The sequence below is a fragment of the Emys orbicularis genome, chromosome 7, assembly GCF_028017835.1.
Source record: "Emys orbicularis isolate rEmyOrb1 chromosome 7, rEmyOrb1.hap1, whole genome shotgun sequence".
Lineage (NCBI taxonomy): Eukaryota > Metazoa > Chordata > Testudines > Emydidae > Emys > Emys orbicularis.
The window spans coordinates 80,680,521-80,705,745 of NC_088689.1; the positions used below are offsets into that span (position 1 = coordinate 80,680,521).

General features: G+C 42.7%; 1 protein-coding gene across 1 annotated transcript in view; it reads left to right on the top strand.

The window, feature by feature from the left end:
* Window positions 1-5,948: 5,948 nt before the first annotated feature.
* Window positions 5,949-25,225, top strand: part of RBM6 (RNA binding motif protein 6) — a 108,865-nt gene continuing 89,588 nt past the window's right edge. Inside the window, exons 1-4 of the mRNA XM_065407645.1 lie at window positions 5,949-6,007; window positions 8,252-9,602; window positions 10,202-10,291; window positions 11,488-11,557. Coding sequence (XP_065263717.1) covers window positions 5,964-6,007; window positions 8,252-9,602; window positions 10,202-10,291; window positions 11,488-11,557 — 1,555 coding nt within the window. The 5' untranslated portion in view covers window positions 5,949-5,963. The remainder of the gene's footprint in view (window positions 6,008-8,251; window positions 9,603-10,201; window positions 10,292-11,487; window positions 11,558-25,225) is intronic.

Here is a 25,225-nt window from a genome sequence, read left to right on the forward strand (position 1 = left end):
TTTAAAATGTTTAAGAAGCTTCATTTAAAATTAAATTAAAATGCAGATCTTATCAGTTTAGTGCAGTGGTTCTTAACCTGGGGTGCATGCAGGACTTTGGAGCTGTGCTCTGGCTCTGCTCCAGCTCCAGGCAAAAACCTGCAGCTCCACTGCTCCGGAGCTGCTCTGCGCTCCAGCTCCGGGCTCCACTCCAAAGCCCTGGGTGCATGCACCCCCTGGGGGTACGAGATGCCCTTTCTGGGGGCCAAGTATCAGAGGGATAGCCGTGTTAGTCTGGATCTGTAAAAAGCGACAAAGAATCTGATGAAGTGGGTATTCACCCACGAAAGCTTATGCTCCAACACGTCTGTTAGTCTATAAGGTGCCACAGGACTCTTTGTCGCTTTTTTCTGGGGGAGCGAGACATGCGAGATTTTTTTAGAAGGTAAATCATCGAAAACACAAATTAAGCACAGGCACATAAGTACAACTACTTTGTTTCATCAAACCTATGTATTTATTAACATTATACATGTTTTAACGATTACTGTAATGTACAAACAAAGTTTTTAAGTTTTCAAGTTTTTAAGCTAATTGTAGTGTAATTTTTGATAAGGGCTCCCATCCGTTTAACTGATTGGTAATAGTCCCCAGGTAGAAAATGTGCTTTCTTCATAAGGCAGTTGGCAGGTTTTAGTTTCTTGCATGGGGCATGCCTTGGAGAACGTATTACTATTCACCCTGTGTTATCCTCATCTGAGGCTATTCTTCCCAACTGCTACTAGTAGTTATGCGGTCAGTCTTTTGATAATTAGACAGAAGCAGGGATTTAATAATTTTGATGAAAGCCTCAACATAGCCTTTGTAGAGGGAGGTCTGATGGCCAGTATCCATAGCTCCTGCTGTATCCTAAAGCTGTTTGGAATAATCACTGGAATGTGTTCAGCCTAGGCGATGGGACAGCTACATGGAAGACTTCCTGCCCTGCATCTCTCTTGAGGGATCTTAAGAGACCACTTAAGGGGTCTTTGTTAGCAGCCACTAGAACTGTATCCTGTAGCCACCCATCTGCTGTTTGTGAAGTGGTGGCTTCATTTGAATCCTGCAGGGGAAACGTTAATGAACTCTAAATCCTTCAGGCTGCTTCACAGTACCTGGTCTTCCCATCTGAGCAGCTGCTACTGCCCTTTTGTCTGACTGGGATGCTGCTGCAAGAGTTTAGGATAGGGCCCCCTTGCATATACTTGGTCCGTATTTTAATTTTTGCTTTTGGTAGGGTGCCTGCCTCAACAGGAGGAAGGTAACCAGGGTATTTTTAAATATGCAGTTCACATATGTCGCTATGTGCTCTTGTTCCTGAGGTTGTAGTTACCTCTGAGTTCCCACAATGTGTTTTTGGCCTGTGCTGCAGTTACGTTGTCATATTACTGGCTGTATAACTTGACCATAGAACTTTTCATTAGTAGGCAGATCAGCCCAGTGATCCAGCTAATGCTAGTTAAGCCTTGGTCTCCTGCTGTGCATTAATGGACCTGTAATCTGATCCACCCCCCCATCCCCCCTTGGAGCTGTCTGTTGCCAGTTGTATTGCATCCTTTGCTGCTCAGCAAAGTTCTGCCATAGCCTTTTTTTGTTTGGGAGGGGAAACTGCTTGGCCCTGGATGTTCTGGATTTGACTGTAGCCAGCAACTTCTGGACATCCTCATCTTCCAGGTGGGCGAAGCATCTTTTCAGAGGCAGGGGTCAGTAAGTGCCTCTTCAGATGTATTTTTGACCTTTCTCAAACTTCTGTGAGTGTCTGCTGTTCCAGTATCACCTTTGTCCTTCATCAAGTGCTGTGCTCTGTTCTGCTAGTTGTCTATATAGTGCTGGAACACTAAAGATAGCCCTTTGGGAATTTTAAGCAGTACCACTACTGCTCTTTGGAACCTCTCCTGTTCCACTTCTGTAGTGCCTTCTTCTGTCTGCCCCTGCTTGGTGTACAGCACTGCAAGTATGTCAGCCATGAGAGAACCTACTCTCTGCCTGCTAGTACCAACTTTTGTGATAACTCCATAGACAGACCATTGGACTTTTCTGTTTTTTCAGAAGTAATTATCATATGCACTCTCTATTTCCTTTAACTCTTCCCCTTCGTGATCTTTCCTACTTTGAAAACTATGCCATAATGAGTCATCCAAAGTGGAACCCTCTTCACTTACACTGGAGGGTTCTGTGTTCTCCTGTGGTTGATCAGGAGCCTGCAGTACATCCTCTGTAGTGATGTTCCCCTTTTTCCAGGCCTTGGCTTCCTGCTTTTAGCAGTCCATTTGTCCAAAAAAGACTGCTGTGCATTTATGGATTAGTCTTGTTGTCAGGGATGAGGAAGATGCTATCTGTGCTGGTGGTGCTTAAGTCAGGGCCTCTTCTGGTCTTCTCCACAAGTCACAAAAGTTTTTTTGGCAGACACCTTTCTTCTAGCACTATGAATGTATCCCATGGTTATGCTGATAACACTGCTCTACAGCCAAAATGCTTCTGAAATAAATGTAGTCAAACGTTACTAATTCTGGGTCACTGAGAACGAAAATGATGCTTAAAATTGTTGATTGGCTCTAGTTTTCAAGATATGCTATTGGGTCAGTATATACGACCCTTGACTTGGGAATGGCGGAGAATAAGTGAGTTATAAAGGGAAGGGATCTCAATTTAAACCAGAAATGACTAAAATACATCTTTGACTGGATCTATGAATAAATCTATGACTGGGTTTGGACAGTACTTGCTTTTTAGGCAAAACAATGAATGATGCAATCTGAAGCTGGTATTGCGTCATACATGATATGAATTGCATCATGTTATTCCTAGAAGTCATGGATGATGCAATCATAACGAAGCTTACATCACTCTGCTGAACAAATTGCCCTATATCATCTCTAGAAATCATACAGTGTCGTGCTCTCTTATTTGTCAGTGTTTGATTTTGCAAAGGGACACATTTCTGTTTAGCCAAAGTGAGCAGAGATGCCTCGTACTTGTGTGAACAGTGCAGATATATTCCATCTCCTAGAACTGGAAGGGACCTTGAAAGGTCATCGAGTCCAGCCCCCTGCTTTAACTAGCAGGACCAAGTACAGATTTTGCCTCAGATCCCCAAGTGGCCCCCTCAAGGATTGAACTCACAACCCTGGGTTTAGCAGGCCAATGCTCAAACCACTGAGCTATCCCTCCCCCTAATTAACTTCTGCTATGTTTGTGGTGAAGTGACTTTTGCATCACAAAAGCGCAGTATAACCACTATGGTTAAGAAAGCCTATCACCTTTATTTTGGCTGCAAAATTGGAGATCAGGACAAGAGGTGGGCCCCACACATATGCTGCAACACTTGTGCAACAAATCTTCGCCAGTGGTTGAACAGGAAAAGGAAATCTATGCCTTTTGCAGTGCCAATGATTTGGAGAGAGCCAACAGATCATACCAGCAATTGTTACTTCTGCATGGTGCCTCCAGTTGGGAAAGGTGTGTCAAAGAAGAAAAAGTGGACTGTGCATTATCCAAACATTCCATCAGCTATACGCCCAGTACCCCACGGAGAAGGACTGCCGGTTCCTGATGCACCAGAATCATTCTCACTTGAGTCAGACGAGGAAGAGGATGAAACTTCTGGTCCTGAACCATCAATGTCACAGGACCCACATTTTCTCCCATCCTCCTCTTCTGAACCACACCTCATAACACAAGGTGAACTGAATGACCTTGTCAGGGATTTGGAACTACCCAAGAGTAAGGCAGAGCTGTTGGGCTCCAGACTACAGCAGTGGAATCTCCTGGCAGGTGATGTTAGGGTTTCCATGTTCCGTGACCGTCAAAAGGATCTTGTCCCATTCTTCTTCATGGAAGGTGATCTTGTAGCCTGCAACAACATCGATGGTGTGATGGCAGCCCTCAACATCGTTCACGATCCAGATGAGTGGAGACTGTTCATTGATTCATCGAAGACGAGTCTTAAAGCTGTTTTACTGCATAATGGCAATGTTTTGCCATCAATTCCAGTTGGTCATGCAGTCCATATGAAGGAAACCTATGACAACATGAAACAACTTTTGAGGTGCATAAACTATGACCAACATCAGTGGCAGCTTTGTGGCGATTTGAAGGTTGTTGCTCTCTTGCTTGGTCTGCAGACTGGATACACAAAGTACTGCTGTTTTCTCTGCGAATGGGATAGTCGTGCAAGAGATTCCCACTACATCAAGAAAGATTGGCCACTCCGACAGTCATTGGAGCCTGGGAGGAAAAGTGTTCAGCATCCACCACTTGTTGAATCAAGGAACATTTTGTTACCATCCTTACACATCAAGCTGGGTCTGATGAAGAACTTTGTCAAGGCCATTGACAAAACACAAGCAGCTTTCAAGTACCTCCGTGGAAAATTTCCAAGGTTAAGTGAAGCTAAGATAAAGGAAGGTGTCTTTGTTGGTCCTCAGATTCGTGAACTTCTTCGAGATGATGCATTTGACCATGCACTGCGTGGCAAGGAAAAGACGGCATAGAAAGCCTTCCAGTTAGTGGCAATAAATTTTCTCGGAAACAACAAGGCAGACAACTACAGGTTGTTGGTGGAAAACCTCCCCAAGGCATACAAAAGCCTTGGTTGCAACATGTCACTAAAGATACATTTTTTGCACTCTCATCTAGATTTTTTTCCACCGAACTGCGGAGCAGTGAGCGACGAGCACGGCGAGCGATTTCACCAGGACATTGCAACAATGGAGAAACGCTATCAGGGCAAATGGAGCCCATCTTGCAGACTATTGCTGGACAGTGACAAGAGATGCTCCATTTAATGAATACAAGAGACAAGCCAAGAAGCGCCGAGTAGACACTGAATAGGACTAAACTATGTACATAATAGTTTTTTGCCTTTTGTTTCATAATAAATTTTATTTATATAACCCTTTTGCTGATTTTTAAAGTGTTACATAAACAGGACAGGTGAAATATTATGATGTAAAGCAACCATAAACACATGAAAAGACCTAGGTTTACAATTTATGATTAAAACTCTACTATCTACACAATATACATAGACATAAAATAAAAACTTAAATATTTTAGAAACAGTAGCCAATCAGTTGTTTTAATTGTCATATTTGAATTTAGCACATCAAAATACATAATAAATAGTACATTTTATCTCTGAAGCAGATGACTTCTCAAAAATTGTAGATCAGTGTAATCAGACCAAAAGATGAATCTTACAAGTGGGAATGAAACATAGTAGGGAGCTAGACTTGCTGTGGATGTTCTCCTAGCCTCTGGAAAGAGATCCAAAGCAGACTACCCTGTGATCTGATATATCCTTCCCGATTAGAACTGTGCACTATTGTGGTGCTTATATAACCAACTGTGAGCAAAATGTTTGTTTCTAATCCAAGTGCCTCTAGGTAGCACAATAAACATGATAGACCACTTGAATGGAAATGTTTCCATACATAGCCAGCCAAGAGCTTCTGCCAGAAATTGTGCCTGGGTTAAAAATTAATGTTGTACATTGCTTTTTTTTTTTTTTTTTAAACTACAGCTCTATTGATTTGTAGATCTTCAGTGTTTTCTCCTTTCTAATTGGAATGTGAATGGTAAATTAAAATACACAGTAGGTGGGAAGTGTGGTATTAATGACAAACAAATCTAAAATTACTATCCCCTGCCGTTCTGGCAATCTGATTTAGAAAAAAGTTGAATAGTTTGGGACCTACAAACTTAGTAAAAGGAGGAGTTTAATTGTCATATTTCTGTGTACTTGCACTGGAGCATGTTGCTTATATTTCTGAATCTCAGATATACAAAACTTTGTTTAAACTGGTCAGGTGATATTTTTCTTAAATGATTTATGTCTGTGTCTACAGGCTTATTGTCATGCTATTTCCACCACAGGTTCTGCTGTCTGTCATTGTTTGTGGAAGGAATTTATCCATCTTTGGAAGTCCACCAGACAGGGAAAGATGTGGGGAGACCCTCGACCGGCCAACAGAATGGGCCCTTTCCAGTAAGCATTTGGATTTGGAGTTTATATGTCTTACGTGAAATGTTAACAATAACAGGGGCTATGGGGCTCCCTTCTCTGTTTACTGTTTGTCATTACTCACTGCACATCTTGCTATTGTGAAACTGTTTTTGTGTGAGCTATATGACCACTGTGGAGCTACTCTCAGTGGCTGACTGCCTGTTTTCTAGCCAGACGTAATGTTCCAGCTTCCTGTAAATTCCTGCTAGTTATTTCTTCTTCAAAGATAGCTGCTTCCAGCATTTCTGCTTCTCCTCCTTGCCCCTTTGCTGAACATACGCTTAAATTTAATGTAGCCATTTTTAGCTAAGGTGTTAATACACACCTAACTTTGACTCTAAGGAATTTTTAAAGATTATCATGTGGATCCTGTTGGATCTTGGTTTCAACATTTCTTGGTTTCAAACATATCTGTAACTTCACGGCCTTTAAGGTTGCTTGTTTGTAGTGAATGTTTAGGCTACTTCCACACTATTGAGAGAGAAATCTGAGGGAGTACAGCTCAGAATGTGGAATGTACAATAGCGAGACACTTGTGAATGTCACTGTAACACTCCTTACACTCAACTGAGAAGTACCAACACAATGGAACGGTTCCCTTGCTTGCATTCCTCTGGCTGTCATGTAGACCCTATGTTGATATCGGGACACTGGGATTAGAAAAAGAGAGCTATCAGGAGCTAGGCTATTTCACTGTTTAATCACTAGTACTTAGTTCTTTTGTTATCGTTGTTAACTCGCTTATTTGTCCCTCTGAATGAATCTGCTGAGTGTACTTCCTCACAACAGAAATTTACCCCACAGGGTTCTGAGGTAATAAGAATACTTCTTCTGTTTGAATCAGTAACAAGTAGAGATTGCCAAGAAATCATTTCCCTCCTTACTGCTTTATATATGAGTAGCTGTATGTGATTTTATTTTACCCTTGAACTAATACTGTTCTGACTGATTCTAGATCATAGGAATCATAGAATATCAGGGTTGGAAGGGACCTCAGGAGGTCATCTAGTCCAACCCCCTGCTCAAAGCAGGACCAATCCCCAGACAGATTAATTTTACCCCAGTTCCCTAAATGGCCCCCTCAAGGATTGAACTCACAACCCTGGGTTTAGCAGGCCAATGCTCAAACCACTGAGCTATCCCTCCCCCTCCCCCATGATAGTGCTTTCCTGGTGTTTTCTTTCCAGTTGAAAATTAACCAGCAGCATTCTTTCAAGTGTTGGAGAATTCTTTATTTCCCCTTGATCCAAGTTATAACTATTGTTTTGCATTACTGCTTTCAATATATCCATAGACAATTTGACTAAATTCAAATATGTCATCTCCCATGTCCATGGGTGAATGCTTCTGTCACTGTGAATTTTAAGGTGAACTTGATTTGCTAAGATTGCCAAAGAGGAGGTGTCTACTGATTTATCAGGATTTGGGATTGTTCTTTAAAGATTCTTGCTCTATTTCTGTTTACCTTTTAAGTTTTTTAAAAATGCGTGGGAGTCAGACTTGGCTAAAATGAGACAGATTGTTCCATCCCCATAAAACCTATTAGTTACGAAACTACCTCTTGAGAAAAAACCTCTTTCTGAGTCTCACTGTGCATAGAGAATTAGAACCTATGGCATTAGCAACATAAATTAGGTGCAGTTGCTGGGAAACTAGTATGACACAAGCAAGCTACACAGTTTTGAACACTTGACCTGTTCCTAGGAACCTCTGAGCACTCCCAAACTCTCATTGAAGTCAGCATGAATTGAGAGTGCTCAGCATCTTGCAATATCAGGCAGACCCTAGCAAAGAGGACAAACTGTTGTTGCATAGCATACTAATGGAGATGACTAGGTAACCTTCACCTCATGACCATTTAGGAAGTTAACCGTATCAGTGCTAAGAGAACCAAAGCAAAAATGGATCCCTCCAGAATGGGGCTAGTGATGCTTAAGCAAATACACCACTTGGAGCCTCACTTGGCTCCCTAGCTGCGTATAGTGCAGGACTATGTGGCTTGCTACCATCATTAATATTGCAGGTTTTCCCTGTTGAGTGCTTCTGGAAATTGTGGTGAAATGGGAGCACACAAGTTTACTATTTCACATCTGTTGTATGCTGCCTCATCTTAAATTGCCAAACGTCAATGCCTTCTGTGGATCTTAGAGCTTAGAGAAGAATGTGCTTCTGTGTAGAGTTCAGACTCTAAGCACGTTATGAATAATACTGTCTTTATTTCTACAGTGGGAGCCAAGAAGAAAGGTTTGCTCCCGGGTGGAACAGGGAATATCCTCCTTCCCTTGATAGTCTTGCTCAAGAAAGACACTCTGGCAACTTCTCTGGCAGAGAATCACTTCCTTTTGATATCCAGGCACTCTCAGGCCTTCTCAATCCTCAGTTTGCCAACAGAGAGGAAGCTTCTTTCACCTATGGAGCTAGAGATGGATCACGGAGTGATTTCAGAAGTGGGGAGGGTCATCATGATTTCAGGGGCAGAGACTTCCCACCTTCTGACTTTCAGAACAGAGATGATTCACAGTTGGACTTCAGGGGCCGGGAACCACCCTCTTCAGAATTTAGGGGCCGGGAACCGCCCTCTTCCGAGTTTAGGGGCAGGGAGATGTACTCTGGAGATTTCCAAGATAGAGAGGGGCTGTCTATGGACTTCAGGGGTGGGGATGTTCCTTCTATGGATTATAGAAATAGGGAGGCAAGCCGTATGAGTTACAGGGACAGGGAAGCGCATACCATGGACTATAGGGGTAGAGAGGACCTCCCATCAGACTTCAGGAGTAGGGGTTCATTTGATCTGGACTTTAGAGGTAGAGATGGAGCCCATTCAGACTTTAGGGCAAGGGACATGCTTGAGATACACTATCGGGGCAGAGAGCATTCCTATTCAGACTTTAGAAACAGGGATGTACCTGACGTGGACTTCAGGGGGATGAGTACCTCTGATCTGGACTTTAGGGACAGGGAGACACCACCTTCAGATTTCAGAAATAGGCACAAGTCCCGATCTGATCAGGATTTTAGGGGCAGAGACATGGCTCCTCCTATGGACTTTACAGACAGGGAGATGCCCCCTGTGGATCAGAATCTTATAGATTTTAGGCGCAGTCAGTCTACTATACCTTTAACAGACAGAGAGCGATCTGCCTTAAGCACAAACAAGAGAGAAGAGTCTACACGTGATCTTATTCTAGACAGATCTCCCTTTGGCATCCAGAAAGGAGAGTTTCAACATTCAGAGCCGAGAACCAGAGAAGAAGAGTCCCTTGGAGTGGGTCTTGAAATTGAGTCTTCGCTAGATTTCCCAAATAGCCGTCGGCCTCTTCAAGATAGAGATGAGCCACCGCCGACCTTTGCGAACGAGCAGCAGCTTTCTGGTACTGAACATCAAAGATCAGATTCTAGTCTTGTGCTAAAGGGCGAAGGTGGTCTGGATTTCCTCGGAAGACAAGATACTGATTACAGAAACATTGAGTACAGAGATGTAGATCACCGGCTGCCAGGAAGTCAGCTGTTTGATTATGAGCATGGCAAGTCCTTTACAGAAGGAAAACCCAGCAAAGATTCTAGGCAGGATCTTCAGGTATGTGGTTTTGTAAAAACTCTGAATGAGCCAAAACAGGTCCTTTTTTATTTAAAGTATGAGAAAAAAGGAGGGGAGGGGCAGCGAAGGAGATTTCCGTCCAAATCCTAGGGGTAGCAGTCCTATCCCTCTATACCTACCTTCCCTGAATGCCTCCTCATCCTCTAATTTTCTACTCCCACTCATTCCCTCTCCACCACACATTTAACTTAGTCCAAAGTAATATCAACATAAATAATTCAAGCTATTTTTAAAAATTTGCAAATATCTCCTGCTTTTGGGAGCACAATGAAACTGTATGTTGGCTTATCCCACTTTTCTTTAAAATCTTTTAGAGCCCATGATTTTTCCAGGACTTTGGCCACTTCTTAGCAGTGACCGAGGGTTACTCTGAATGATATAGCATGTAGACAAGTATTTACTGGGACTAGATTGAAACTTCTTTATGGAATCTAAGTGCATTTGAAATAGCTCCAAGTTTAAAAGGCTACAACCAGCCAACACAGCTTGGAGCCATTCTGCCCTGCTTTATTTTGTTGTTTTGTGTATTGCGGACAAGCGTGTCTCCACTGTAAAACTATCTTGATTCTGAACTCAAGGACCAAGATTACAGGACCTGCCCCAAAGATGTGAAACCAAGCAAGCTCATTCGGCTAGGAGGAGTGCCTGAAACTGCCACAAAGGATGACGTAAGTGGGTTTTTTTTAATTCCTCCAAAGTTTATCAAATCTGTAGCAAAAGTATGTAATATCCCAAATGTTGCAAGCAGTTCCCAGCATGGTCTGAAGAACTGAAGAGATTTTTAATTAGAGAAGAAGAGCAACTTTTCTTTTTTAAACAAAAAATATAAGCTATTGCCAATCTAAAACGTATTTTCAAGCCTTTTGTGTCCCAAGAGGTGGGCAGAGTGCAATTTACACCAGCTCATGATTTTTTCCATATGGAAATCCCAGATTTTAGGGGTGACCACAGTGCTACTTTTTTCTTGTTGTTGAGACTTTGACTGAGAGTAATGTAGAGGTGACACTCTTGCGTGCTCATAGGTGGGGAAATGTAGTTCACTTTAGCTTGATCGCTTAAGCCTGTCTGGTGGGCCTAAGGCTTTTCACTTCACTGTCTTTCAGGCTGCCTTATATTCCTGTATTACCTCATCTGTATTTACCTTGTAGCCAGAAAGGGAGCTGCAGGCCGCTCCATAGGCAATAGCTGGGAGATGCTAAAATAGTATCCTATAGAGATAGAAAAGATATCTCCTACTACACTTGAGCTTAGTCAAAAAGCCAACACTGGTTGTTAGCCTTCCTCTGTGAGGTGGTAGAAAAAGTTACTTCCACAGAGCTCCAATAGTCAGCCCCAGGGTGTATCTCATGGGAGTTCCAGACTGTGGGTCTCTTGCAATGTAGTGCTCTTTAGTTCAGTGATGATCAGACTTCTTGAGAATTGGGCCTGAGAACTCAGGTGAGGAACTTACTGTGTCCTGAGATAGTGGGATGTTAAAGGAAATAAAGGCCCAAACAATCTCAAAGGTAACTAGTGATCAGTGATTTTAATAGTAATAAATGGCCAGAGAAGTGATTGCAACACATTAAGAAGAAAACATTCTGAATGGAGAGGATATTAAAACTTAAATAACTAAGCTCCGTGCACCTGAATTCTGCTGTAATGACAGTTTCTCTCTTTAAAAGGCAGTTCTCAGATGATAAGGGGACTCTGTGGGAGAATATGCCTCTTTGTAATGGAGTTCGGAATCCAAAACCGACAGAATTCTTATGAGAGTGTTAGAGAGAGGAAACAGAGTACAGGAAAAGCTATCTTACCTTCCTAAAGTAGCCTTGGTATGGTGTGTGCTGTGAAACTAATGTTGACTCTTGGTTTTTGTCTCTAGATTCTCAATGCTTTCCGAGCACCTGATGGGACACCTGTGAAAGACTTGCGCCTAAAAGATTATAGTTCAGGTGAGAACGTTTTTTCAGTGCTTCTGGTCTCAGGGAGCTGGGGTGGGGTTATCAAAAGGCCTTTATTAGACTGGTGCTCACTTATTCTTTTTATTTAAATTGTTTGATCCCATAATCATAGGTAGTATGGACTGAAAATGCCTATTGAGTCATCTAGTCTATACCCTTGCCGCTTACAATATTGATGGCATCAATCACAGATTTGGTACTTCAGAGGTTAAGCACATGTACTATCTGTGCTCTAGCCATGTGTGAGTGACAGAAAGTAGCTAAGCTATCTGATGAACTCCTTCAGGAGAAAACCTGTATGCACAGTTGGCAATGTTTGTTCCCAATAGAGGTTGCCTGTTAAATCCTTTTATTTTGCAATTGGTCTTAACCATGAGGCGATTGCCCTCTGGAAAAAATTCTATACAAATAGGCTTCTCATTAGACCTTGCATCACTGACAAATGTTCCTATTTTTGTAATCCCAAGCTATTGTCGTACATCCTAGCTATGAAACACAGGTCAAAATGTAACTTTCACACACATTAGGATGGCTTTCCTCATATCAGAGGATGACTTTTTTCATTTTCCTGATTCACTTTTTTGTGCTTCTGACGTATTCACAAGACTTGCAGGGTTCCTTTCTAGGTGGGGAAAAAAGGTGAAGAAACAAGGAAGTGCAATGGTAGGGAATGAGGGATGATTCTTGGGGATGTTGTTAGAATTACAATAGAAAGAAAAGTCTGGATACAATGGGGAACCGTCTGAAAGCATCTCTCCCTGCTCTGATGATACTGAACAGCTTCTGCTCCAAAGTGAATTTTTCATTTTACAAACCCTTAAAAGGAGGAGACTCGTGTGTTTAAAAAAAAAAAAAAAGCTAAAGTTTCCATGCTGGCCATTGCATTATACCATTGCTGGTCTGGATTACTTGCTGGATAGTTGTAATGCCTGGGGTCAATGCATTACTTATTTACAATTGAACCAGGAACAAGGGAGTATTTCACAAAGTGAAAGCTTTAATTGCATCTTTGGTTCTGAGCAGCTGTCAAAGGAGTGATCTCCACCTTTCCACGGTCCCTTGAACAAAAGAATGTCCCATAGTGATGTCACCTGCTTTTGCCTAACAAGCAGGATTCACAGAGGATATGGGTAGTGCCTCTCTGCTCCCTTCCATCCTCCTTGAGTATAACACAGCGTGGCTATCATCAAGCTTATGAAATGAATACAGTGCAACACCACAATTATCGAGCAGTATATTTGTACACAGAGACAAGCTGGGTGGGGTAATATGTTTTCTTACCTCACCCATCTTCTCTCTCTAATGTCTTGGATCAACACAGCTACAACACTCTGTTTGTACACATACAGACATGGTTCTGTCTGATACTCTTAGGAGTATTTCGTTTCTTTTCAGTAAAAAAATAAATTCCAACCTGGGCTTCTCTTCACAAGTCTTGCAACTCCAATCAATTTGAATGTATAGTTAGGCTTTTGATAGAGAGCTAGTTTCCAAAGGTGTCCAGATGTGGGAGGTAATGTCTGAAGCTGCATGCTGAGGCCTTAATGCCCACAGATGGTTATACTTTAAGGCAAGAGGTGCAAATTTCCCTTATACACTGTAAACAAAATGTTCTGTTTCAGTTCTCATGTCCTCATCAGCTTAGCAAGAAATGTATTTCTGTTATTGTAAAATAGTAGTAATACTTTTTTGGTGAGGGAAATGGTTGACATTTTAAAAAAGTAGCTTATGTTCTGTGCGCTAATTTGTTCTAATTTGATTGGTCAGTAGCCCTGCTTCCTATTGACTTGTCTGCAGTAGTGCAGAATTATTCATGGTTCACATAACCATACTTTAGACAGATGCATTGTTTTGACAATCCAAAGATTTGAGATTCAATGCAAAACAAAATCTGTTATTGCAACATGTCTGAGAATTTAAATACTAGTCAGGAATCTCAGAAGTTATGTAACTTATCACATCAGTAACTTTCCTTTGTGTATATGTGTGACAACAAAATAACTTTCTAAAAATGTGGAAAACATCTTTTCTTGATCAGGTAACTAAAAAGGTGAAAGCTTACGTAAACCCAATTTAAAGAAAGTGAGCTGAGAAACTGAAAAATTGAGCTCAAAGTTTAGTTTTTCTGAAAAGTTGTCTGTCTGTCTGTCTGGAAATAGGGGCCCAATCATGATTGGGACTCAACAACTGCAGTAACAGTGTGTATGCTTAAATATGCATACAATTAAAGGCAACATCATGCTGCAAATTTCATTATGGAAGGTGCTAGGTAATACACCTATGCACACCAGCTATATTGATTATTTTGGTGAAAAAAATGACAGTATAGTTCAAAAGAGCTAGTGCTAAGTCCATCTATGCGTGGGTAATACACTTTTCTATGAGTGCAACTTCTGTGTCAACACAGCAAGAACTATATATTATTTTAACGTTATTCATGAGTCTAATTGTGCACTTCATGTTGGCAATGTGTCTTGGAGAGACGAGGACTGCAGATATTGGGGAAAGGAAGTGACCAATAGCTAATAATGCTCAGTGTGGAATAAATGTCCCATAATTAGTGTTCAGATCAGTTTAATGACAGTTAAGCTCTTTTTATCATATGTAGGGCCATACCAAATTCACAGTCCATTTTGGTCAATTTCATGGACATAGGATTTCAAAAATCATAATTTTCATGATTTCAGGTATTTAAATCTGAAATGTCATGGTGTTGTAATTGTAGGGGTCCTGACCTGAAAAGGAAGGGTGTGTGTGTGTGTGTGTGGGCTTTGCAAGGTTATTGCTGGGGGGTTGTGGTACTGCTACCTTTACTTCTGGGCTGCTGCCTGCAGAGCTGGGCCCTCAGTCAGCAGCTGCCACTCTTCAGCCGCCCAGCTCTGAACGCAGCAGTGCAGAAGTAAGGGTGCAATGGTATGGTATTGCCACCCTTATTTCTGCACTGCTGCTGGCGAGGCGCTGTCTTCAGAGCTGGGTGCCCAGCCAACAGCCGCTGCTCTCTGGCTGCCCAGTTCTTGAAGGCAGTACAGAAGTAAGGGTGACAATACTGTGACCCCCCCCCCCCCCGCAACTCCCTTTTGGGTCAAGACCCCCAGTTTAAGAAACACTGGTCTCCCCCGTGAAATCTGTATAGTATAGGATAAAAGCACACAAAAGACGAGATTTTATGGTTCGGGACGCATTTTTCATGGCCGTGAATTTGATAGGGCCCTAATCGTGTTTTGTCACGGTGAGCCTTGCTGTGTGACTTTTTTCAAGACTAGTTTGGCAAAATGTTTTTACCGTAGTTAGTCTTTCTCTGAGATTAGTAGCTTGATTAATTTATTCAGGCTTATAAAGATGCATTTTTAAAAATGATGCATGTGCGTTAAGGGAAAAACATTTTCATCTCTGGACTTGCTGAGCATGGAACACTGTTTCTGACACAATGGTACATGATTTTGATGTGCATATGAGCTATCTACCCTTTAGACAGTTTGGCCTAAGAGGCATATAAACAGTAAAACAATTACCTGGATTTAAAAAAAGTAGAGAAACTAATCGAGAACTAGCTTAACTACTATATTATGAGTTCACCTGACTTTAACCCAAACACCCAGGACATTCACAGATACATGTTAGACATCTAATATTCAGACCAAATATGTTCTGCCTTATTACCTTATGGAATGTTAACTCAGAGCTTCCATGTGTTTACGTGGTTAAGGTGGACCTCTAACTTTTGGGCTAATGCGTGTACCTATGTGTTAGAGGTACCAAGAAAGTTTGTTCAGACAGTTTTTTTGTATCCCCCTACCATAATTGTGTGTGATAGTGTTATGAAAAATAAGTACATTAATAGTTTAGATTGTTGGCTCTTCCTCTGGCTGTATCTTTTTGGAGGGTATCAGTCTTGCCAGCTCAATTAATGTCTTGAGAATGGTGTCTATAGTGTTTCCTTAAGAGTTACGAGCCATTTTGCTCTGTAATCCCCTTCTTCTGATGGGAAGAAGTATGTATTCCCAGTCAGAGTGGAAGCTGAGCTATCTTTTTGGTAGATACTAGTGATTTGCTTATGAATATCCTCATGAGAAGTAGTTATGTAATTATTGACTAATAGCTCCCTTTTCTCCATTCAGAGTAACTTGATCTCCAGTAGTCCAGCAGGGGTCAAGGTTTTCAAGGACACTTAACCTTCTGTGTTGTGTGCGGTGGAGCTTTTAATCATGTGTGAAATGCCACTGGACCAGTTTTTTCATGTGCTTCGCTTCTTTCCATGATACTTTCTGTAAATTTGACATGATACTACCACTGCCAGAAAAGTTTGAAGCTCTTCAAGGGATCTCACATGAATACAACTCTTCACTTCTTTTAAACCTGCTTGTACTTTAAAACCCAGACGTAGCTCCTCCAAACTTTTTTCTTCAATCTTTATTTCTACTTTTCTAGGTAGGGTTTAAACATAAAACAAAAAGACTGAGAAATGATCTTGTGTGTCCATTGTGCACAGAACATTCAGGATCACTGTATGTATGCCCTGCCCACCAGAGGGTGAGGAGCTGTCTTTATTTTAAAGGGCCTTTGGCTGCCTGTTATGAGTCATGTTACTTTAAGAAACACTGCACCAGTATTTGCCAAATACAAAGACAACCCAAAGTTATGAATGAGAGCATGAGGTTGGCTATACTCCACCATCCTCAGCCTTCTGTTCAAGTGAATTGTTCCTCTGGAAACTCTCTGCAGTGGAAAGAGCATGGAAGGGTCTATTTTTCAACTGAGATTCGTGCTAGGGTTGGTACCAACGGTTGGGGAAGCTGTTTAGGGGAAATGAGCCCCAAGGAGAGGTTGCTGGTAGACCTGTGAGGATGTGCCAGCTTACTCTACGAGCGCATCTGGGGAGCCAAGAGGAGTTCTTCCCGGGCTGGGAGACCCTTGCGGAGGATGGACACATTGGCCGAGGTGGAGAACGGAGCGCCCAGAGAGGAGTCCCGTGAAGCGGAGCTGGAGGGATCAGGTGAGCCAGGGTGGAGGTAGTGTTGGTAGAAGGAGAAGTGAGATCTACAGCAGCCTATTTAAGCACATTTTAAATGATTTCTGCGTAGAAATGTTGGGAAGCAGGGAGACTTGGGGTTTGAATGAATCCCTCCCCCCCCTTTTTTTTTAATCAAGGAGATCCTGTAAATGTTTCTTTTGAGAGAAGAAGTGAAGGGAAGTTCCTGAGGGCGTTGTATAGTGAGAGCTGGGAATACCTCTTTAATTGGGTAGTAATACGGGGCTGGCTTGGGTGCAGGGAGGGGGCTGACTAGATTTGTATTAGAGGTAGGGAGCATCCCAGAAAAGTATCTGAGGACAGGCACTGCTGTGACAGACCTGTGATGCTAAGGGCCCCTGTGTATGTGTGATGCAAGAACTGGACAAGGGTGTCATGTAAGGACTGAGCACCAGAGCTGGGGGGGACGGAGGGTGCACTTGTGCCATGATACCAGGGGCATGATCTTAGTCTTCAGAGCAGGGGGGAGACTAGAGAGGTGTCATCCCTGTCAGTAGGAAGAGGAGGGACCAGTTGAGTGCAAGTGTCCAATTGTGGAGGATAGGAAATTTGTATTGGCCAATAACAATAGTGCTGTGTAGGGAATTAATGGTATTACCTTACAATGTGCATGACCTCTTTTAGAAACTGCTTGTTAATAGCAGCTGTTCTATTTTATGTTAATATTTTTGGAATAATTTTTGGTTTTGGCGAGTGCCATCAGCACCAAAGACCATTTCCCATTACCTTTTTTCATAGGCACTGAATCCTTTCCCTCTTTAACCCTTTTGTCTCATTTTTAGTGATCACTGCAGCTCTTTCCCTTGTTGGCGTCCCTTGAGTACTGCTCTGTAGTCCAGTCAGCAAGGGAATGATATTAATGTAGCCGCTTTCCTTCCCTGGAATCAAGCACACCAATTTGTGTTTGATCTCCATAGCCCTGCAGAAATGGTCTAGCAGGTGGACAGTGCAGTGCACTGCCGCTGTGTCCTTGGCTCCATTCCACACCAGTTGTTTAACGCAGTTCTTCCTGGTACTTGACCCAGGAATTTAACTTCTCACTCATTCTGGCTAAGCTCTGCCACATTGGCATCCCATTTACGTTTCAATTCGTAGGCTCCACAGGCAAACTAAAAAGGGGATTCTTCCTGGTGCAGTCTATCCCGTATATCAGAGCAGTGGATGGTTAGCGTCAGAAATATTTCAGTAGATGTCTGTTAAAATTTAAAATTGTTCTCTATGTAAAGCTTATTCACTTGGTAAAAGCTCATGGTAGGCCTAGTAGTTAACGCTTTGTCAGTGGGGATTTTATATATTTCTCTCTTGGGCTGAGCATCCCACATGTTGGGGCATAAGCTCTCCATTTTCCTCATCCAGGGAGCATTCTAAGGGAGAGTGGTCCCTCTCTTCATTAAAGTAGAGCTCTTGCTTGTTATGTCCTGAGGGCTTCGTTGTCCCTTCACTTGGCATACTTTTTTCCAATATAACCTAATCCCAGATCCCTCATAGCAGCCATGATTGTAGCTGGTGGGACATGGCAGCCTCCTTAGACTGCTGCCTTGCATCATCACAGCCTGCCGGTGCTGGTGAAATTGCACAAGGCATTGCTGCACCTTCCTGTCCCACCACCTCTCAAAGGCTGCAAGTACCACCACTCTGACACTGCTAGCCCCACAATACCCGTGTTTGCAAGCTCACATACCCCATGTAGCATTGCAAGGCAAGCTGATGGTCTGGGCAGTGGGGATTGTTTGGGAGGAGGTGGGGGGCAGGATCATACTAAACTGAAGCCTTTTGTTGTTTCCTTTCAGGAGTGACTCGACCCCCTCAGGCTAATCCTCTGGAAGTGTGGATTTGTGGCCACACAGTGGTGACCTCACTGTGGAAGAGGGGTTGGTGCCATCCATATGGAGCACGATTAGGGATAGACCCCATCAGGGCTCGTGTATCGTGGTTGGGTACGAAGGACATGCTGTGGGATGAGTTGTTGTCTCTAATACAATCTGTCGTGCAGAGGGGCGTTTTGCCTGATGTGATAATTATACACTTGGGGGAAAACGACTTGGCTCACCAATCAAGGCTGGCCTTAATCAAGAGCATGAAAAATGACCTTACAACATTGTGTTCAATGTTTCCCAAGACAAAGATTGTGTGGTCCACTCTACTGCCTAGGACATGGCCAGTGTTAGACAAACCCCCAGGAGTTGTAGAGAAGTCCAGGAAGATGATTATTAAGGAACTCTCCAAATTTTGCAGCGTGTTTGGGATCTCAGTTTTAAGGCATGACCAGATTATGTATTCTTCCCCGGAGCTGTTTAGCCCAGATGGTGTTCACCTGTCAGAGATCGGGGAAGGTATTTTCAATGCCAGCCTACGAGAAGCAATTGAATCTTGTTTGTAGCCAGCTAGAGTGCCCAGGACCAAAGCGTTGGTCCTTGCTGAACAGCGACACTGGCTCTTGTTGGTCCTTCCAGCTGGATGGACAATTGGCTTTTGACAAGTCTGCTGCAGTTTTAGGGCTACAGTGGTCTGCCTCTTCCCAGTAGAAGGCATTCCCTGGCACCTTATCCTCACCCAGGGAGGTGTCTGGGAGGTAGGCAATGGATTGTTGATAGACTCTGTGCAGAAGTACTTGACTAACTGATTAGCCCTGCTATAGAGAACGATTTATACAACAACCCTGAAATGCAGCAGCAGGCAAGGCTGTCCATAAAACACTGTCACAGCTTTTTGGGACGCTTTTTTGGAATACAGCTGTGCTCAGCCTTTTCACCTCCCCAGCACAAAATCTGAAACTTCCTAGTCCCTTAATGAGTCAGCACTCTGCCTGCATTAACATTTCTTATTGAATTAGTTGCTTTCCTACATGATTTTGTAAAAATCCCCATCACAGATCGTTTGATAAGTATGAGATGATAAAGTGTTTAGTAGCATTTTAATTCAGGGCTCCTGTTCTGCCCCCACTTTGCCTCATAAGCAGCTTCCAACCCTCTTATGGATTTTTTTATTGATGGTCCCTGCTCTTTATTAGAATCTGGGATATTCTGTGTATATACTGTTGTAAGATTTTGTCCTTAATAAAGCTGCAACGTACAACCTTTCAATATTGTGGTTTTTTCCCCCCTCCCATGGGATCAAGTCTTTAGGCTGTGACCCTTCACAGCAAGGAGAAGTGTTGTCCCTTTCAGGGTACTTAGCAGCTTTGACTGTTTTAGTCCCTCTAGGCTGAGGGATGATGGAGGGGGTTGGGGCTTCTCCAGTGAAGGGGCGAGAGGGGTCAACCCCTTATTCCTCTTTGGACTTGGTCATTTCTGTATGCCCTCTCTCAACGGATGCGCTGGCTGTAGTTTAAGGATAAAATTGTTTTAATCTGTATGATATATTATGTTTGCCTTCATATTTCTAAAAGTTTTTGGTATCTCTTTTGGCATCAGTGCCTTTCTGTTGGTGCAGCATTGTTGTTCGTTGTATTTTGAGTGTGTGTGTGGTGCTACCCTTTCAGTACAGAGGGGGCAGTAACTTATTTTATCATTAATAAAGTGGTAGATTTTTACCTTGCCAAGAGTTTGTGGTTTTGTATTCTCAGTCTACAGTGGTGGGGCATAGGACCTGGTTTATTTACTTCTTTATATTTTATTGACCTTCCTTTCCTTCAAAATAAGGGGATAACAGAAAAGAAGGCAAAGGAACAGAAAGATAAAGGAATGGGAGGGGAGTAAAGGGGGTGTATGGAGGGAACTGGGGAGCAACATCTCAGTTTTTGGACAAGGTTTCTGTTATAACCTGTCATCCAATACCAGGAAACAATCTCTTCTGCCCCCTGCCCTTCCATCCAACTCTTCATGGCTTTAAAGAAGTCTGTCTTATTTACATATGACTTATGTAGCACACAGGTTTAGCAGAGAAATTCATATAAACCCAGAATACATCAAATGCTAAGAACTTCTTTCCTGTATATTCTGAATTCCAGTCCCACCACGAATCATCAGCTGCTGACATTCAGCATGCGCTGTACTAGTGATTCCCTGTTAGAATTGGCGTGGTTTGGGTAAAAGATGGTTTGATATGTTTCACAATATTTTAATGGTTTAAAGTTTTTTTTTAACCAGTTAATTTTACTATTTAAAAATAAAATTTATAAGCTTTGCAATACTGTGTTTAGAAAAGGGTGTCCCATGTACCACATAAATAAGCTTCATGTTCATCTGGGATGAGTTGGTATGGGGTTGCCACGCAGTAAATGCGAGATCATTGTGCGTTAGTGTTAGAAGCTGATTATCTGCAGTGGGATTGGACTTCAGGACCTGCAAAGGCCAGGGGCCAGGTAGGTCTTAAATTCAGAACTTTATCCTGGTGGTTAGGATTATGTGCCAAATGTTTGATTTTTGGTTTAGCTTATCAAGTCCCCTTTAATGTATCATCACATCACCTGAACCCCCTGCGGGAAGAAAACTTTAACATAGAGGATGGGAAAAAATTAATTTGTGTAGACATTATTTACACAGAGTGTATTATGTTTTAGCAAAGATTAGAAGCACAGAATTTATTTCCTCAGTTATATAGTCAGTGAGCTTAGTGGCTCAGGCAATGCTGCCAGTTACATAGTCTTAAATGCGTACTCTTGTGCATCTCTTCCAGTAACATTGGTGTTTTGCATATTCATGCAGACCTCATCACAGCAGGAGTTGATCCTGTCTGAACTTCTGTTCATGAAGTCTAATGCAACACTTATAAAAGTTGTTGGGGGTTTTTTTGGGTGGGGGGAGGGGGATAAAAAAGTTAAAATAAAATAGCTTTTTATGGTGGCTCATTGGTCTGGGAGGTTTCTCTGCATTAGTACAAATATCTATCTGAAGTGTTGCTATATCAAAGGTAATCTAAAATTAGGATTTACTGAAGGCTTCTTCTAAAAACTCAGTTTTTTCTCCCAGGTACCCTCAGTGTTTTTTATTCTGATCTTCTCTCTACCTTACCAGCCTCTTCACTCCCAGGCACAGGCTACATTAGTATTGTTGGTTCAAGTTTGTCCATTCCCAAATGCCTCAAACCACCGACTGTTTGCACAGGTGATGCTAATATGACAGATCTGTGTTCTCAGAAGAATCTGCTCACTGTGTAAATACTGGTGTAGAATTGTTGAAATTATAGCCTGCTGTAAATGTTCTTATACTGGTATCTAGATGACAGCAGAATAAGAGGAAGTTTTTAATTAGCACTTCTATTTTTTAGTTCAGTGTATTGGCCAGAAATTTTTTTTAACTGAAAAGTTATATTAGGATACAGGTGAAGTTAAATGTGTCTAACTTGCCCCCAAATCCACACTTTAAGATCCGCAAAAAGAACAGGAGTACTTGTGGCACCTTAGAGACTGTTAGGGTATGTCTACACCCAGCCGCTAGTTCGGCGGCTGGGAATCGAAGTTCTGGGTTCGACTTATCGCGTCTTGTCTGGACGCGATAAGTCGAACCAGGAAGTGCTCGCTGTCGACTGCGGTACTCCAGCTAGACGAGAGGAGTACCGCGGAGTCGACGGGGGAGCCTGCCTGCCGCGTGTGGACCGAGGTAAGTTCGAACTAAGGTACTTCGAACTTCAGCTACGTTATTCACGTAGCTGAAGTTGCGTACCTTAGTTCGATTTGGGGGTTTAGTGTAGACCAAGCCTTAGTCTCTAAGGTGCCACAAGTACTCCTGTTCTTTTTGCGGATACAGACGAACACGGCTGCTACTCTGAAACCTGACTTTAAGATCCCTAACTATTAGCAGAATATATAACTTACAAATACGCTTTGAAACCAAAAAGTTGAATGTTAGAATTCCTATTTTACTATGTGGTAAGGAGCAAGTTCAGGGTTCTCTGTTTCCCCAGCAAGCGTTGACCTTGCTACAGAAGTTTAAACTCAGGGTTTGCCTACACACAGGTTTAAATTAAATGTGTTTAAAATCAAGTTAAGGTGGTACAAACCCTTGTGTGGACACCTATAGCAGTTGAAACTTGTCTTCTATTGGTTTAGCTAACATCTGCAAATTACAGGTGCAGTGAGTGGCCATACACACACGTCCACCAGTTTAATTAAATTGGCTTGAAATCTGTAGTTAAACTGATGCAACTTTGTGTGTAGACAGAGTTGCAGATTTAGAATTTACAAAGCCTTGTGGCTCAAATAATGAAAATGTCTTTGCTTGTCTGTGTACTTGTTCTGCTGCTGCTGTTACTCTGTCTTACCATTTGTTAAAAGCATTTCAGTCCAGCTTTAAGGCTGGATATTTTCAAAAATGCCAAATGGTGCCCAAATTCCTTAGACTCCCTTGAAAATCTTAACCATACAGCTGTAATCGCTTATGAAGATACATTTTTGGACTATAAGCATATGACTATGAAGAGCTGCATTAATCTCCGGGGTCTAATGTGTAAATTTAAAATAAACTTGAAATGAGGGGTGCTACTTCATTCTAAGTTCCCCCTTTCGTAATTAAGTATTGCTGAGGTCTGAGTGAGACCAATATGTGATGCAGAGCCTAAGCACTTGGGGGACATTAAGGTGACAGGTATATTTGTCTTAATTTGTTTAGCTTTTGTCATTTAACTGTTCGATAAACCTAAGCACTTAAATGTTCTTGTTAGATTACAGATAACATGAATAACCAGTTTGCTGATGTGGTTATTGAATTTTGCTTATCCAACTCATTAAATACAGTTGCATGCGGTGAGGAGTAAAATGAGCTGGAAGCAATGTTGAGTGCTCTTGTCCTCCGAAATCTAGTGGGAGAGTTGGCTCTAAAATGTGGTGATATGTTTTATTGTGGATTCCTTTTGCTAAATCAGTGTGGTGTGGCCTATTCCCCCTGCCTGTTTATCTCCCAGAGCTGTGATTGGCCAGTTCATGGGCCGTGCAGAGGTGCCATTGGCTGCCATTTCATTTGGTGCCTTGTTGAAGATGCCTAAGAGGGAAGGATGCAGCATAGAATGGGGGCGTAGGTGGGCCTGTCGCTCTGGTGAAGGAGGTGCCGCTTGACTTCCTGGACAGTCTCTGATTTAGATCTCTGGTCCCAAGATGCCTTAGTGGGGCCTTCCTTGTGGATTGTGGCCTTGAGGTCTGGAATAACAGCAGGGAAGGTTTGACACCCCTTTCCCCTCAGATTTAGGGGACAAGAGCAACAGGTGGTTTCCAGTCCTATTCAGGATGAGTGTAACTGGGGAATTTCATCTTCATCTGCATGGACTTTGTGACGAGATGCCTCAGGCAGCTGAGACCGGGTCAAGGTATCACAGTCCTTGCGTAATCTGCTCTTGGATTGGTAGAAAAATCTATAGCTCCAAAGATATTTGGGGTGTACAAAGTGGGTTTAACAAAGTTTGAAGTATTAGGAGTTTTAGGAGTTGTCGGGGTCTGTTTTTGTGTGTTACCCATACCAGAGCTTCAGCAAGTACATGTCACAAAGCTGTTGGTCTGTTGTAGGCTTGCCTCTTCCACAGATCGGAGGAGAGGGAGCTTGGCTCTTAGGAAGCAAACTACCCTCCTCCTGACCCTCAAGAGATGTCCCAGCTGGTGGGGAGATGGGAGTCGAGCTGACTCAACAGCACTGTCATGATGGCCCAGGGCAGCAGCTGCTCTGCCACCCCAACAGTGTGCGAGGATACAATGAATGGAGCAGATACCCCCACTTCCCTGCCTGGCTATTGTGGAAGGGGCAGCTGGGTTGATCTAGTCACCCTAGTGTGGCAGCTCCTGGTAATATTCACGATATCCTTAAAGGGGCAGACATTCCACTTCCCCTGTCTGACTGATGGAAAAATCAAGCAGGAGCTGCCCCAAAAATTAGGTGACTGCCTATGAAGTCTGTTCCTAACATCCCCCTTGCTCTTGCACAGTTCATCACAACAGGCGATCTTGTGGTGTTTGCAGGATTCCCTGATTTATTGCCAGGGGATTTGTGGTTCAGAGGCATCTTAAAGGTTGGTTGCAATTGAAGATCCCAGGTGTCACATGATTCAGATTCTGTTTGACCTGGTTCAGGCCTTCCCAAGGGCATGTGCTAGCCGTTGCAAGGCTTTTTTCTTCAGCGTGTTATTCATGGCTGCTTTTTTGGTGGCTTTGGGTAAGTGAGAGCATAGCAGTGTCTGCTAATGATTGTTCAGTTATGTGTCTGGTCTGGAATGACCTCCATTAGGGCCTGGGATCTGTGATGCTGACTTCAAATTGATGGGGCTGGCAGAGGATCCCAGACTTTGCTAAGGGAATGTGATGATGAAAGGATTTGCTTTCCTTGTGTGTATTCCAGACTTTCCAGCTACCCCGTGGGAGCCGTTAGTTTATTCATGGAAATGTTAAGTACTTGACCAGATTCCATTTCCCTTTGGTGCTAAAATGGGGATTATATTTCTGGGCTGAAAACTAGGTGCCTGTGATTCCCATTCTTTTGGAAGAGGGGCAGCTGCTTCTGCAGCCGCATTAGGTTACAATGCGTCGGCGATTCAGTCTATAGCCGTTGGCAGTCAGACTGCAACCTCCACCCTCAGTTGGGGGATGCTGCCTTCAGGATGGGAAGGATAGAACTGTTGTCCTGTTAAATATGCTGGTATTTTTGTTATGCTTGCAGGAAGGAATGATGGAGCATCTCGGCCTGACGTTTGGATAATTGGCTGCAGTGTTA